Source organism: Ranitomeya imitator, chromosome 1, assembly GCF_032444005.1.
Source record: "Ranitomeya imitator isolate aRanImi1 chromosome 1, aRanImi1.pri, whole genome shotgun sequence".
NCBI lineage: Eukaryota > Metazoa > Chordata > Amphibia > Anura > Dendrobatidae > Ranitomeya > Ranitomeya imitator.
The window spans coordinates 1,109,193,546-1,109,206,094 of NC_091282.1; the positions used below are offsets into that span (position 1 = coordinate 1,109,193,546).

The window sequence follows — 12,549 nt, forward strand, 5'->3', positions numbered from 1 at the left end:
TTACACTCCAAATGATAAACGCCGTCGCCTGCACACTGTTAAGTCTGCTTATAAGACATGCTTCACACCTGACTCTTCTAAGGCAACAAACAAACCATTACCAAATGCAGCTGGTGCACGCCGTGAATGGCGCAAAAAAACCGCTTGCACCTCCATATTAATAAACTCTGATCACGATACTGTGGCACCCCTAGGGGTATTTGCCACAAAAATAGTTACTGACAGTAAGTACAAATACTAAAATAGCAAGACTGCACTACCACCTCCGGCCAGAAGGGGGAGCTCCAGAGACTCCCCTTGATCCATTCTGGTCTGAGAGAAGAAATGGCAGTTGGGCCAAGGAGCTGATAGTGAGAGGTCATACAGTTGAATCTCTAACAGCCCTGTGACTGTTACCAGGCCTAAATCACCGGCCTGAGGAGAAGAGGGATAGAGAAAAAGGACATTGTGAGAACCGGGTAGCATTAATCACTACCCAGAACAGGCGCAAAGACGGATACCGGATCCGTGGCTGTATTCATTATATATAATACAGCAACCGGAAAAACGTGAGGTGATATCAGCTTCACTAGGGCCGGACGCAGCAACAGACACAGAGTTCAGCGGTACTCCCGGAGGGGGTAAGCCGATAAAAGGACTCGGGTTGCCCGTCGAACCAGGACCCGGAGGGGACAGATTGGGCCGGCAGCCAGTTCACATACAGCAGCAGGGCCACACAGAAATTGCGCACAATAAGAGGCGAAGACCCCGGCAGGGTCAAAGTAACTCAGAGTTCCCATACAGACTCCGGTGACAGGACTGGTTGTAAATCCTTTTATGTTAAAGTAAACTGGTTAAACGTTTCAGTGCCTCAGTCTTTCATTTGGACAATAGCCATCTATCCAGGATCGAGATCGTCACCGCTGGGAGAACCTGCTGCTGATCAAGTAAGTGCCTGTCCCCTCATGATACCCCTTACACTGTGCATTGCCTGAGGCCACAGCACCGGGTCAAGCCACCCGTGACATCCCCCTCAAGAGACAGACTCCATTGGTCCGGTGCTGGGTATCCCGGTCTCCTGGGCGTCACAATACACCTTCCAACTCCTCAGTGATTGAATCTGTGGACAGTGAAGATCCTCTACCAGGTCCACGCTTTATATATGTTGGCTTACAGAAACATTCCAATGCTCCGTTATCACAACCGGTACCTCAACATCCTACAGGTTTTACTAATGATGACAGTACCATAGTAGAACACTCCTGTGGTCCTATGAACTATTTATGTGAACATTGTGAAGCATTACATTTTAATGCTGAGATACCAGCAGATAAAAATTTTACTCTGTGTTGTCACAAGAGTAAAGTGCATATACCTATACCCCAATATCCCGAGGTCTTTAAACGATTGCTGACAGGGGAGAGTGAGTTCAGTAAGAATCTCATGGAAAATATTCGTAGTATTAACAGCTCATTTGCTTTCGCCTCCATGGGTGCCAATATATCCCCTCCACCTGGACATGGCCCTTACTGTTTCCGTATACATGGACAAATATATCATCGTACTGGAACTCTACATCCCAGTGATGATCAAGTTCCAGCTTATGCCCAACTGTATATTTTGGATACCGCTACCGCGAATGAACAACGTTTAAACTGTGAACAAAATCAAAAATGTCATCCCACTTTGATGAGTATAATTGCTCTTCAGTTAGACAATGTGAATCCCTTTGTTGCTGCCTACAAAATGTTACGAGATGTGGAACATGAAGAACATCTTAAAGCTGAAGCTAATGGCACTCTCATGCCAAATATCATCATGGCCCTTAAACAAGATCGGAATCAAGACCCTTGCCGATATAATAATCCAACTGTCAATGAAGTTGCTGTCGTATTTGAAAATGACAATGGAGAGCCACCATTTAATCGTGATATTTTAATACATTTACAACCGGACCCCAAAAATCCTTTGGCGCCAAGAACACAACAGGTCAGCATTCTACACAGTAATTTAGATGCTTTACTCTATCCTTTATTTTTCCCTTACGGAGACCAGGGCTGGCATGATGGCCTCAAGCAACAAGGGCAAAGTCCACGCAGAGTTACACAACTGCAATATTACTGCTATGTGCTGTCTGTCCGTAATCAGTTTAATCCACTCCTGAATGGTGGCAAACTCACTCAGCAGTACTTAATGGATGCTTATGTGAAAATCGAGGCAAATCGCCTAAATTATATCCGTCAACACCAAAAGGATTTGAAAGTAGAGGATTATTGTGTACTCCAGGAACATCTCCAGAAAAAATCCATTGAGAAGGGCATCCCCATTGGAAAAACGGTCATTTTACCATCTTCGTTTGAAGGCAGTCCCAGGAATATGCAGCAGCGGTACCAGGATGCCATGGCTATTGTGACTAAATATGGTCGTCCTGATCTATTCATCACCATGACCTGTAATCCGAAATGGAATGAGATTACTGAGAATTTGGAACCTTGGCAGCGTGTGGAACATAGACCTGATTTGGTGGCACGTGTTTTCAAAATAAAACTGGAAGCACTCTTAAAAGACATTAACAATGGATTATTTGGGAAAGTTTGCGCTATGGTTCATGTAATTGAATTTCAAAAACGTGGCCTTCCATACGCTCACATTTTGATTATTCTGGACAGCAACTCCAAATTAAGGACTGAGGAGGACATAGACAATACAGTGTGGGCTGAAATTCCCAATCCTACCCACTACCCTCAGCTCCATAAAATTGTTCTCCAACATTTGATTCATGGTCCGTGTGGAGAACACAACCCAAATTCTCCCTGTATGGATCTGGGGAAGTGTACAAAAGGTTTCCCTAAAGATTTGCAACCAAGAACCATCATAGCTAAGGACGCCTATCCTACTTACCGCAGACACTTTGGCCCATCTTTTCAACACCATTCTAACATGATTGATAATTCGTGGGTGGTTCCATATAATCCGTTCCTGCTATTAAAATACAAGTGCCATATAAATGTCGAAGTTTGTGGTTCCATTCAGGCTGTGAAATATTTATTTAAATACGTCTACAAAGGACATGATAAAGCCAATCTTGAAATCTGCCAGACTAACATCCAACATGATGAAACACACCAATTCATGGATTCAAGATATGTCAGTGCACCAGAGGCAGCTTGGCGAATATTCTCATATCTAATGCATAAACAATCTCATAGCATCATTCGCCTTGCTGTACATCTACCGCATTCTCAGCCACTCTATTTTCATGAGGATGACTCTATTGGAAACATCAAACAAAAGCTCCATCAAAATTCTACACTTATGGCCTACTTCAAGCTTAATCAGAACGACCATCATGCTCATATTTATTTATACCGTGAAATTCCCGAAAACTATGTTTGGAAAGAAGGTTCTTGGGAAGTTAGAAAGCGAGCAGGTGGTTCTGTGATTGGACGAATGTATACTGTCAGTGTGAAAGACCAAGAATGCTACTATTTAAGATTGTTATTGTTACATGTCAAAAGTGCAACCAGTTTTGACAGCATAAAAACTGTACACGGAGTCACACATGAAACCTTCAAAGATGCGGCATTAGCTCTTGGCTTACTATTTGATGATAGTCTGTGGAGAAATACATTACTTGATGCCAGTATTCTCAACATGCCAGCAGAGCTACGTGACATGTTTGCCTACATTTGTATTTTTGGTCCTCCAGCTAAACCTCGGGACTTATGGGATGAATTTAAGGAACACTTTGTAGAAGACTACTGCCATGCATACCACTCCGACACTCTGGAGTGTGTCAATTGTGAAGGCTATGCTATGACAGATGTCCAACATGTTCTTAAAGCTCATGGCAAAACTTATATTGATTTTAATTTGCCACGTCCAGTCAAGAAACAACACCTCCTCCCACAGTATGATAAAGATTATGAGTTATCAGCAGCTGCTGAAATGAAAGCTACTCTAAATGAGGACCAACTTTATGCTTTTGATGCTATCACTCAAGCTTTAGAAGACACTAATTCTACAGCAAAGTGTTTTTTCCTTGATGGTCCTGGTGGCAGCGGAAAAACGTACCTATATCATCTACTCCTACATCAGCTAAGAGGACAAGGAGACATTGTGTCACCTGCTGCCACTACTGGAATTGCCGCCAACTTGCTACAAGGTGGACGAACCATTCATTCTCTTTATGGGATTCCAATTCCTGTGAATGAAACATCTGTTTCCAGGATTAAGAATGATACCAATGCAGCAAAAGATTTGCACAGCACTAAACTTTTTATTATTGATGAGTGCACAATGCTATCCAAATATGCATTGCATGTCATTGATAGAGTTTTACGTGATGTCATGACAACAAATGTAGCTCACAAAGAAAAAACACCGTTTGGAGGTAAAGTGATTGTTTTTGGAGGCGACTTTAGACAATGTCTTCCTGTCATCCCTCATGTGACAAGAACTGATGTTGTAGAGAGCTGTATAAAATATTCACAACACTGGCAACATTTTACTCGCCTGCCACTTATTAACAACATGCGCTCCATTGATCCTCACTACAGCAGTTGGTTGCTTCAACTGGGAAATGGTGAACTATCTAATGAACATAACCTTGGAGATGATGTAATTGAAATTCCTCCAGACATGGTATGTACTGGCTCTTTAATAATTGAAATTTTTGGAGATAATCTTTGTATTGATGTGAATGACACCGAAAGTATAAATACAGCTGCATCTCATGCAATTTTATGTCCAAAAAATGAGGACGTTGAGAAAGTCAATTCCCAAGTCATGGATTTATTGATAGGTGACTATACTGAATATATCAGTGATGATTCCATCGATCCTGATGAAGCTGATGACCTCGATCAATACCCACTTGAGTTTTTGAATTCACTAACACCAACTGGTATGCCTTCACATCGGCTGAAACTTAAAATTGGCACCATTGTCATGTTATTACGTAATGTGAACACGAACAAAGGTCTCTGCAATGGTACGCGGCTCATTGTCACTGCCTTACATGCCAATATCATACTGGCTGAAGTAATTAGTGGGTCAGCAGCAGGAAATGTGGTATTCATTCCACGAATTGATTTGTGTCCATCAGAGACTGGATTACCTTTTAAATTAAGACGGAGACAATTTCCCATCAAGCCCGCATTTGCAATGACCATAAATAAATCTCAAGGCCAGACCCTCCATCGAGTTGGCATTTATCTACCAGAACCTGCTTTTGCCCATGGTCAATTGTATGTTGCTTTTTCCAGGGTGAAGCAATGTTGCAATGTGAGGGTTAAAGTGGTTAATACACCACTTCAAGGACAATTATTGGCTGATAGTACTAAAGTCTTCACACGTAATATTGTGTACAAAAATATTTTAGTTTAAACTTAATTTTCTTTTTTTTCATTATTCAGTTTTTCTAATAACATAGAAAGCAATAGGCAAATTCTATGTGTAGAGATAAGGAAAAAAATAAAAAATAAAAAAAAATTAGTGTAGCCATAGACATATAGATTTTAAGTACTTATGTAGGAAATACGTATATAACATACGTACTCATTAGCATATAGGGTTAATAACTCTATATCATATCTACATAAATTTAGAAATATGATATATCAATACATATTTTTATAGGTAAGTAGAACACACATTAAGTACAAGATGTAAGATGTGTATCATTCAAATGCCTGTATTTGGTGATAGGAACCTGTACTTGAAGCTCCAGCAGTATTTTGTACCGGTTTTTGTGAACAGGTAAGGCCTCTTTCACACTTCAGTCTTTCGGCGTCAGTCAAAAACCGCCATTTTCGTGAAATGGCGGATCCGCCATTTTTTTTTGGCGGATCCGCTATTTTCCCATTGACTTGCATTAGAGACGGATTGTGGCGGATGGCCGTCCGTTCCATCCGCCATGCGACGGATCCGTCGATATTTGGCGGACGTTGTCTAGACATTGACGGACTTTGTAACGTTTTTTGGCGCCGCCGAAAAGGCGGACCGCGGCGGATCCGTCGTGTCCGCCTTTTTTTAGAATGGGCGCCTATGGGCGACGGATCCGTCGCGATCCGCTTTTTGGCGGATCCGTCGCCTCAATCCGCTTTTTTTGATTGAGCATGCTCCAAAAAGTGGATACTTTGCCCAGACAACCCAAAAACTATATAAAGAGGACAGGTCATTCCCAAATGTACTAGCAAGACAGACCCTTCAATGCAAGAGAGACCCAGCCAGACCCTGCCAGCAAGACCTTGCCAGCCAGCCAGAGAGGCCCTGCCAGCTAGCCAGAGAGGCCCTGCCAGCCAGAGAGGCCCTGCCAGCCAGAGACACACTGCCAGACCCTGCAAGCAAGACCTTGCCAGCCAGGCCCTGCCAGCCAGCCAGAGAGGCCCTGCCAGCCAGCCAGAGAGGCCCTGCCAGCCAGCCAGAGAGGCCGTGCCAGCCAGACCCTGCCTGAGACAGCCATGTGAGTACTGACATCCAGCGTGCATGTGTGTGTGTGTGTGTGTGTGTGTGTGTGTGTGTGCGCATTTGTGTATGACGTACTGAGTACAGCAAGAGCTTTTAAAACCTGAATCCAACCTGAGGCCTGCCGTCGTCCTGCAACAGCCAGTGCCCTGCTACAGTCCAGATCCACCCCGAGGCCTGCCACTGTGAAGACATCAAGCTCCAGCCGGAGGACTGATGGCCGTGTGTGTGTGTATTTTTGTACTGCTGTGTGCTTTTGTATGTATGTGTTCATGTGCCTGCACCTTATTATGCCTTCGTCAATATTACGCCTGTTCATGTGTTATGCTTGCGTTATGACTCTGCTTGCAGGTATGTTTGTGTGCATCTTGTTGGTTGCATGTGCATTTGTCAATGCCATATTGGTTAATGTTGATTTTTGATGTATTTACTAAAGGTACCGTCACACGCTGCAGCGATACCGACAACGATCCGGATCGCTGCAGCGTCGCTGTTTGGTTGCTGGAGAGCTGTCACACAGACAGCTCTCCAGCGACCAACGATGCCGGTAACCAGAGTAAACATCGGGTTACTAACTGCAGAGCCGCGCTTAGTAACCCGATGTTTACCCTGGTTACCAGTGTAAAAGTAAAAAAAAAAAGGTAAATTCCGCTGTCTGTCCCCGTGCTGTGCTTCTCTGCATTGTGAGCGCCAGCCAGCCATAAAGCAGAGCACAGCGGTGACGTCACCACTCTGCTTTCTGGCCGCTGTGCTTACACAGGGCAGAGAAGCAGAGTGCCGAGGGACAGACAGAAGGTGGCTGTGTGTGCGTGCGTGCGTGTGCCTGCCTGCCCTGTTTATATGTTTTTCATACTATGCTGGTATTTTGAATAGCTGTGGTGTAAAATTTGTTTTGTGTGTGTGTATAAATGATGTGTGATGTGTTCTGCATCTTTGTTGTTTCCCATAATGTACTTGTATTTCAAATAAAGAGCAGTGTAGCTCCTACTGTACCCTAAAAAAAAGAAAATTTTAAAAAATATAGTAATAAAAATTTCACAAAACTGTCAGTAGTCTCATTTCAAGATAAATATAATATTGGGTAAACATGCAGTAAAGGTTATATATACAAATGTGTAATGCAAATCTTTGCTATAGAATATGTTATCTGGTTTTAGAAAATACAAACTGTAGGGTAATCATAATTAACAATTTTGGGGATTGGTATTTTAATTTCGAATGAGGAACATTTTTTATAAGGTTAAACTTTGTTTAGGTGGGTTTTACCAGCATGCGCATTGCGCATATCAAGTTCTAAGTAGTTTTGGTGTTGTTTTAAAGGGATTTTTTGGGGTTTTTTTTGTGGGGAAACAGGAGGTAGAGGGTTTGGCAGCTTGTGCATCAAGTTTGACGGTAGAATTTTTTTTTTCTTTTGTGGTGGGGGAAATCAAAAATAAGTTGGCACTGTAGGTACTGTAGTAGGTACTGACCCAAGACGTACACAAGCAGGCTCCCCATTTTTTTTTTAAAGTTGTAAGTGTAAAGTCCCTACAGCTGCATCTATCCTTTTGTATAGTAGCTTAGAACTCTCTTTATGCTTGCAGATTCTAGGGACCAAGAGGACCCAAGCAAGGGACCGACCGACCCAAGCTATACGCAAGCCCCAAGTTTTGGAAACAGATGTAAGTGTAAAGTCCTGAAAGCTGCATCTATCTATCTATCCTTTTGTATAGTAGCTTAGAACTCCCTTTATGCTTACAGATTCTAGGGACCAAGAGGACCCAAGCAAGGGACCGACCAACCCAAGATAGACGCAAGATCATAATGTCTTCTTCTGAGAGCCCCCCAGCACATCATCAGCAAACTGAGGTGTTAATTTTTTTTCTTCATAAATTTTTTATTTTGGTGCAACAATGGCAATTGTATTTTAAGCCTTTATGTGTTTATTATGTATTCACAGGAATATGAAGCAGAGGGGCTAACAGAAGGAGACGGACAGGGTGGAGAAATACAAGGAGCGGGAGCGCATAGTGTAAGTTTTGAACAGACCGATCCTCACATACAATGCACTACACCCAACACAAACATTCAGCACAGCACACAATACATATGCCTCGATCAAAGAACATTATTAATTTTATTTTTTTTTTTAAATTAGTCTTCACAATCCGGGGCTCGACGTAGAGTTCCTCAAAGCACCTCCCATAGTCGTCGGAATGATAATCGCGGCGGTCGCCGAAGAGTAAGTTCCTTTTTGGTTTGGTGTTTAGTAAAATGTAAAATTCATGTGTTGTAATCTTTCCCTTTTTATTCTTATCTTTTTGTTAGGCTTCACAGCGTGCTCCCGAACAAGATGATGAAGAGGAGGGCATCGATGTGAACACCCTCATCGAAGCAGTACAAAGTCGGGAGCCGCTGTGGAACATGTCGGACCGCCGCCATGCTGACCAGTTAATCACCCGACGGCTATGGGAGGAAGTGTGCAGTGCTGTTATGGATAACTGGGAGGAACTCGATGCTGGGGCCCAGGATCTAGCGCGTAAGTATTCACACTTCATAACCTTATGTTAGCATGATTTAATGTGGTGTATAGTAACCAATTTTTGCTTTCTCTTTCCAGGTAACAGGATTATCGTGCGGTGGCGGTCACTCAGGGATCGCTTCAAGAGGGAGTTTAATAAGGAGATGCAGGCCCCGAGTGGATCTAGAGGACGCAGGAGCAGATACAAACATGCCAGAGCCCTGTCGTTCCTCCGGTCGACGCTGCTGAGCAGAAGGTAAATATTCAACACCACATATTTTCAGTCAAACTGTAAAAATGTGTAACCTTCAATTTTTTTTGCAGCAAGGGCAATTGTAATATCCAGATACTAATTTTTTTTTTCTTCTTTAACAGCACTTTCTGCAGCACTCGGGAGCCTGCATCAGAGTTGCACCCCTCTGGAGCGATCCCTCAAGAGTCCGCCACCGGGGACCACGTCGACCCCTCTGTTTCTGCACCTTCCCTTTCGTTTGATCCCTCAGCCTCATCCACCAGCGCTGGAGCAGCAGGGCGGACTTCGTCACTTGAAGCTGCAGGTGATGAGTTAGAGTTCCCTTTACCCCACCCCTCTGCCACTGCCGCAACATCTAGACCAACTTTGTGGTCAGGACGGCAGCGCCAGAGAGGTCAGGAAAGGAGCTATGCGCCTGACTTTTTGCAGCTGAATGCATCCTTTCACAGTGCCATCAAGCTTTTGAGTGAGCAAACGTCTGCTGGGTACAATATGCTTAACAAAAGCATACTTGAACTCAGCAGTCGTCTTGATAGGATGCAATCAGATGCAAATCAGTCACCAAGGCACTGTTTTTTTCAGTCGGTCCTCAGGCACATGGAAAATCTAACTCCTGACCTGCAGATGCATGTGATGCAAGGCTGCCACACTGCTCTAGCGCAGGCGATGTCCCATGCCCCTCCACCTACCCTTCATGTGTCAACACCTTTCCCCTCTCAATCCACCGTCTATCCTCCCGTCCGTCCTCCTCCTGTCCGTCCTCCTCCCGTCCATTCTACTCCTTCGTCATTTGTTCCTTCCCCCCTTAGTCTTTCCCAGTTTTTACCGTCCCCCTTCCATTCTTCCCCTTTAACTTCTCCGTTCCCAATCCCACCAACACCTTCATACCTCCCACACACCACATCTGCACCTCAACTCTCTACACAACCTCATGTTTTCACCACCCATTCTACTTCTGTTCCTCCCCGTGATGTCCTGTCCCCCACTCTTGACGTGGTCCGCCCTGTCAGCCCCTCCGCTACTATCTCCACCCCAAACTATGAGAATCTGTAAATAAATAAACAGTTTTTTGGTTTAAAAACAATTTTATTGTCTTTCTCTTTTTTTTTGTAAAGTTTTTAAATCACCAAGGTTATGGCAATAGTAACAATAACAGTGTTTAAAGGGTACCGTTGCAAAACATACAATGCTGCATTAAAGTACAAAGATTTTGTAAGCAAACAAAAAATGGTATTTTTACAAGTGTAAAAAGAAAAAAATTTTTACACCATTTCATACTGCCAGTCAACTGATCCTGCAGGAGACATGAAGTAGTCTGCAAAACTGTCCCGCATTCTGGAGACTGCTACTGGACTGCGAAAAGTGGGGTTTTGGTAATCCCGTAAGGTGCTTTCAGAAACATTATCCTCCAGGGAAACTTGTTCTTTTGATAAAACAAAATTGTGCAGGACAACGCACGCTTTGACCACATCATCGACAGTTTCAGTCTGCAGTTTAATTGCAGTTAGCAGGACTCTCCATTTGGCAGTTAAGATGCCAAAAGCACATTCCACTACTCTTCGTGCTCTGGTTAAGCGGTAATTGTAAATTTTTTTCCTCTGGGTCAGTCCACTACTTCCAAAGGGTTTCAGCAAGTGTGGGGAAAGCTGGAAGGCATCATCTCCAACACAAACAAATGGTAATGGTGGACCAGTGGTTCCAGGGAGAGGTCTAGGGGGCGGAAAATCAAATGTCTCTCCATATAAACGGCGCCCCATTGGTGAATTTTTAAAGATTTGTGAATCATTTGCGCGTCCATACGCACCGATATCAACAGCGATGAACTTGCATTGTGCATCGGCTATGGCCATCAACACAATAGAGAAGTACTTCTTATAGTTATAAAACTGTGATCCAGAGCCTGAAGGTTTGACGATCCGTATGTGCTTTCCATCAACTGCTCCAACACAATTTGGAAACTGGCAAATTTGATGAAAAGTTTGGGCGATCTCCAGCCACCTCTCCTGTGATGGCTCTGGGATGTATTCCACTTGTAGGCACTCCCACAATGCCCGGCAGGTATCTCTGATGATCCCCGAGATGGTGGATATCCCAAGTCGATACTGAAAATGGAGGGATGAGAACGACTCTCCAGTTGCAAGGAATCTGTTAACAAAACGAAAAGACAATAATTAATAAAAAAAATTCAAAAAACAACATTACAGTTATAAGTCTGATGAATGAGAATCATTTAAAAAAAAAAAAATTACTTACCGAATAGTCACCATGAGACGCTCTGCTGGTGATATTGAGAATCGCATCTGGGTGTCTCGTCTACGTATACAGTCTTCCACATAGCCCAATAAAAACTCGAAATTTTCAGCTCTCATCCTCACATAATTGAAGAACTTTTGAGGGTTTTCCCTTAGTTCCATGTAAAGCGTGGAATAAACACCACGGGTCATACGTTGAGCTGTGATGGGATGGATCCACAGCCTTCTCTTCCGCCGCTGCCGTAGGATGCGCAGTCTTTGTTCCTCCCTCTCTCGAACGCTGACTGCCAACTGATTTGCCTCAAAAGTAAAATCCGCATAGATCTTTGCAATGTTCGCCAGGACTCCTTCCATTTCTGCCACTTTCTCTACAACCTTTCAAAGATGTGGTGTAAATACACGCTATATATAGTTTTGCAGTAGTATCCAGTAGCCAATCACATTGAAATCCTCCCCTTTTAAAAAACGGATCCGTCAAAAAACGGTTACAACGGATGTAAAAACGGTCGCAACGGTTCTAACGGATCCGTTTTTTAAACGGATCGGGGCAGCTGATCCGTCAAAAAAACGGATCCGTTAGAACCGTTTTTCCACCAAATTTGACGGATCCGTCGATCCGCCACGATGTCGGACCTAACTGACGCCACACAACTGAAGTGTGAAAGAACTCTAAGAGACGGGTGGGATGGCTGTTCACACACATCTCTATCTTCAGGTGTGTTCTGTACATAGAAATAGATATATAGATAGGTACATTTTTAGATAGATAGGGAAAGAATAGAGATTTTGCTTTCACATCAACATTTTTCTGCTATTTGGAGAATTTATGGTGGAAAAAAGGCTATTTCTGCACTTCCTGCCTAAGGGCTGACCCACGCCACTCTTGCTGTAAGTTGCATGCAATGTATACGGAATTTGTACTTCACTTGCGGCAGGTGCGGCACATGTGGTTTCTGCTGTTTTCGCCACAAAATCTCCACTTACCAGTGTTTTTTTTTGTGGCTGCATTTAATGCAATTGCCGAAGCCGCGTTTGCTGCATTTACTGCAAGTTAACTCCAAGCTTCATCTACATTGCATGGCACTTGCTGAAAGTGT

General features: G+C 43.5%; 2 protein-coding genes across 2 annotated transcripts; one reads left to right on the top strand and one right to left on the bottom strand.

The window, feature by feature from the left end:
- The first annotated feature begins 7,224 nt into the window (after positions 1 to 7,224).
- On the top strand, positions 7,225 to 10,303 carry LOC138656964 (uncharacterized). Its single transcript, XM_069744373.1, has 8 exons — positions 7,225 to 7,242; positions 8,031 to 8,108; positions 8,188 to 8,295; positions 8,387 to 8,458; positions 8,585 to 8,668; positions 8,755 to 8,965; positions 9,047 to 9,203; positions 9,323 to 10,303. The coding sequence occupies exons 3-8, from the start codon at positions 8,251 to 8,253 to the stop codon at positions 10,251 to 10,253; spliced, it is 1,500 nt and encodes a 499-aa protein (XP_069600474.1). The 5' UTR covers positions 7,225 to 7,242; positions 8,031 to 8,108; positions 8,188 to 8,250; the 3' UTR covers positions 10,254 to 10,303.
- Positions 10,304 to 10,342: 39 nt separating this feature from the next.
- On the bottom strand, positions 10,343 to 11,896 carry LOC138656965 (uncharacterized). The gene is made up of 2 exons (XM_069744374.1): positions 11,454 to 11,896; positions 10,343 to 11,345 (listed from the first exon to the last, which is right to left on the bottom strand). The coding sequence occupies exons 1-2, from the start codon at positions 11,804 to 11,806 to the stop codon at positions 10,463 to 10,465; spliced, it is 1,236 nt and encodes a 411-aa protein (XP_069600475.1). The 5' UTR covers positions 11,807 to 11,896; the 3' UTR covers positions 10,343 to 10,462.
- Positions 11,897 to 12,549: the final 653 nt, after the last annotated feature.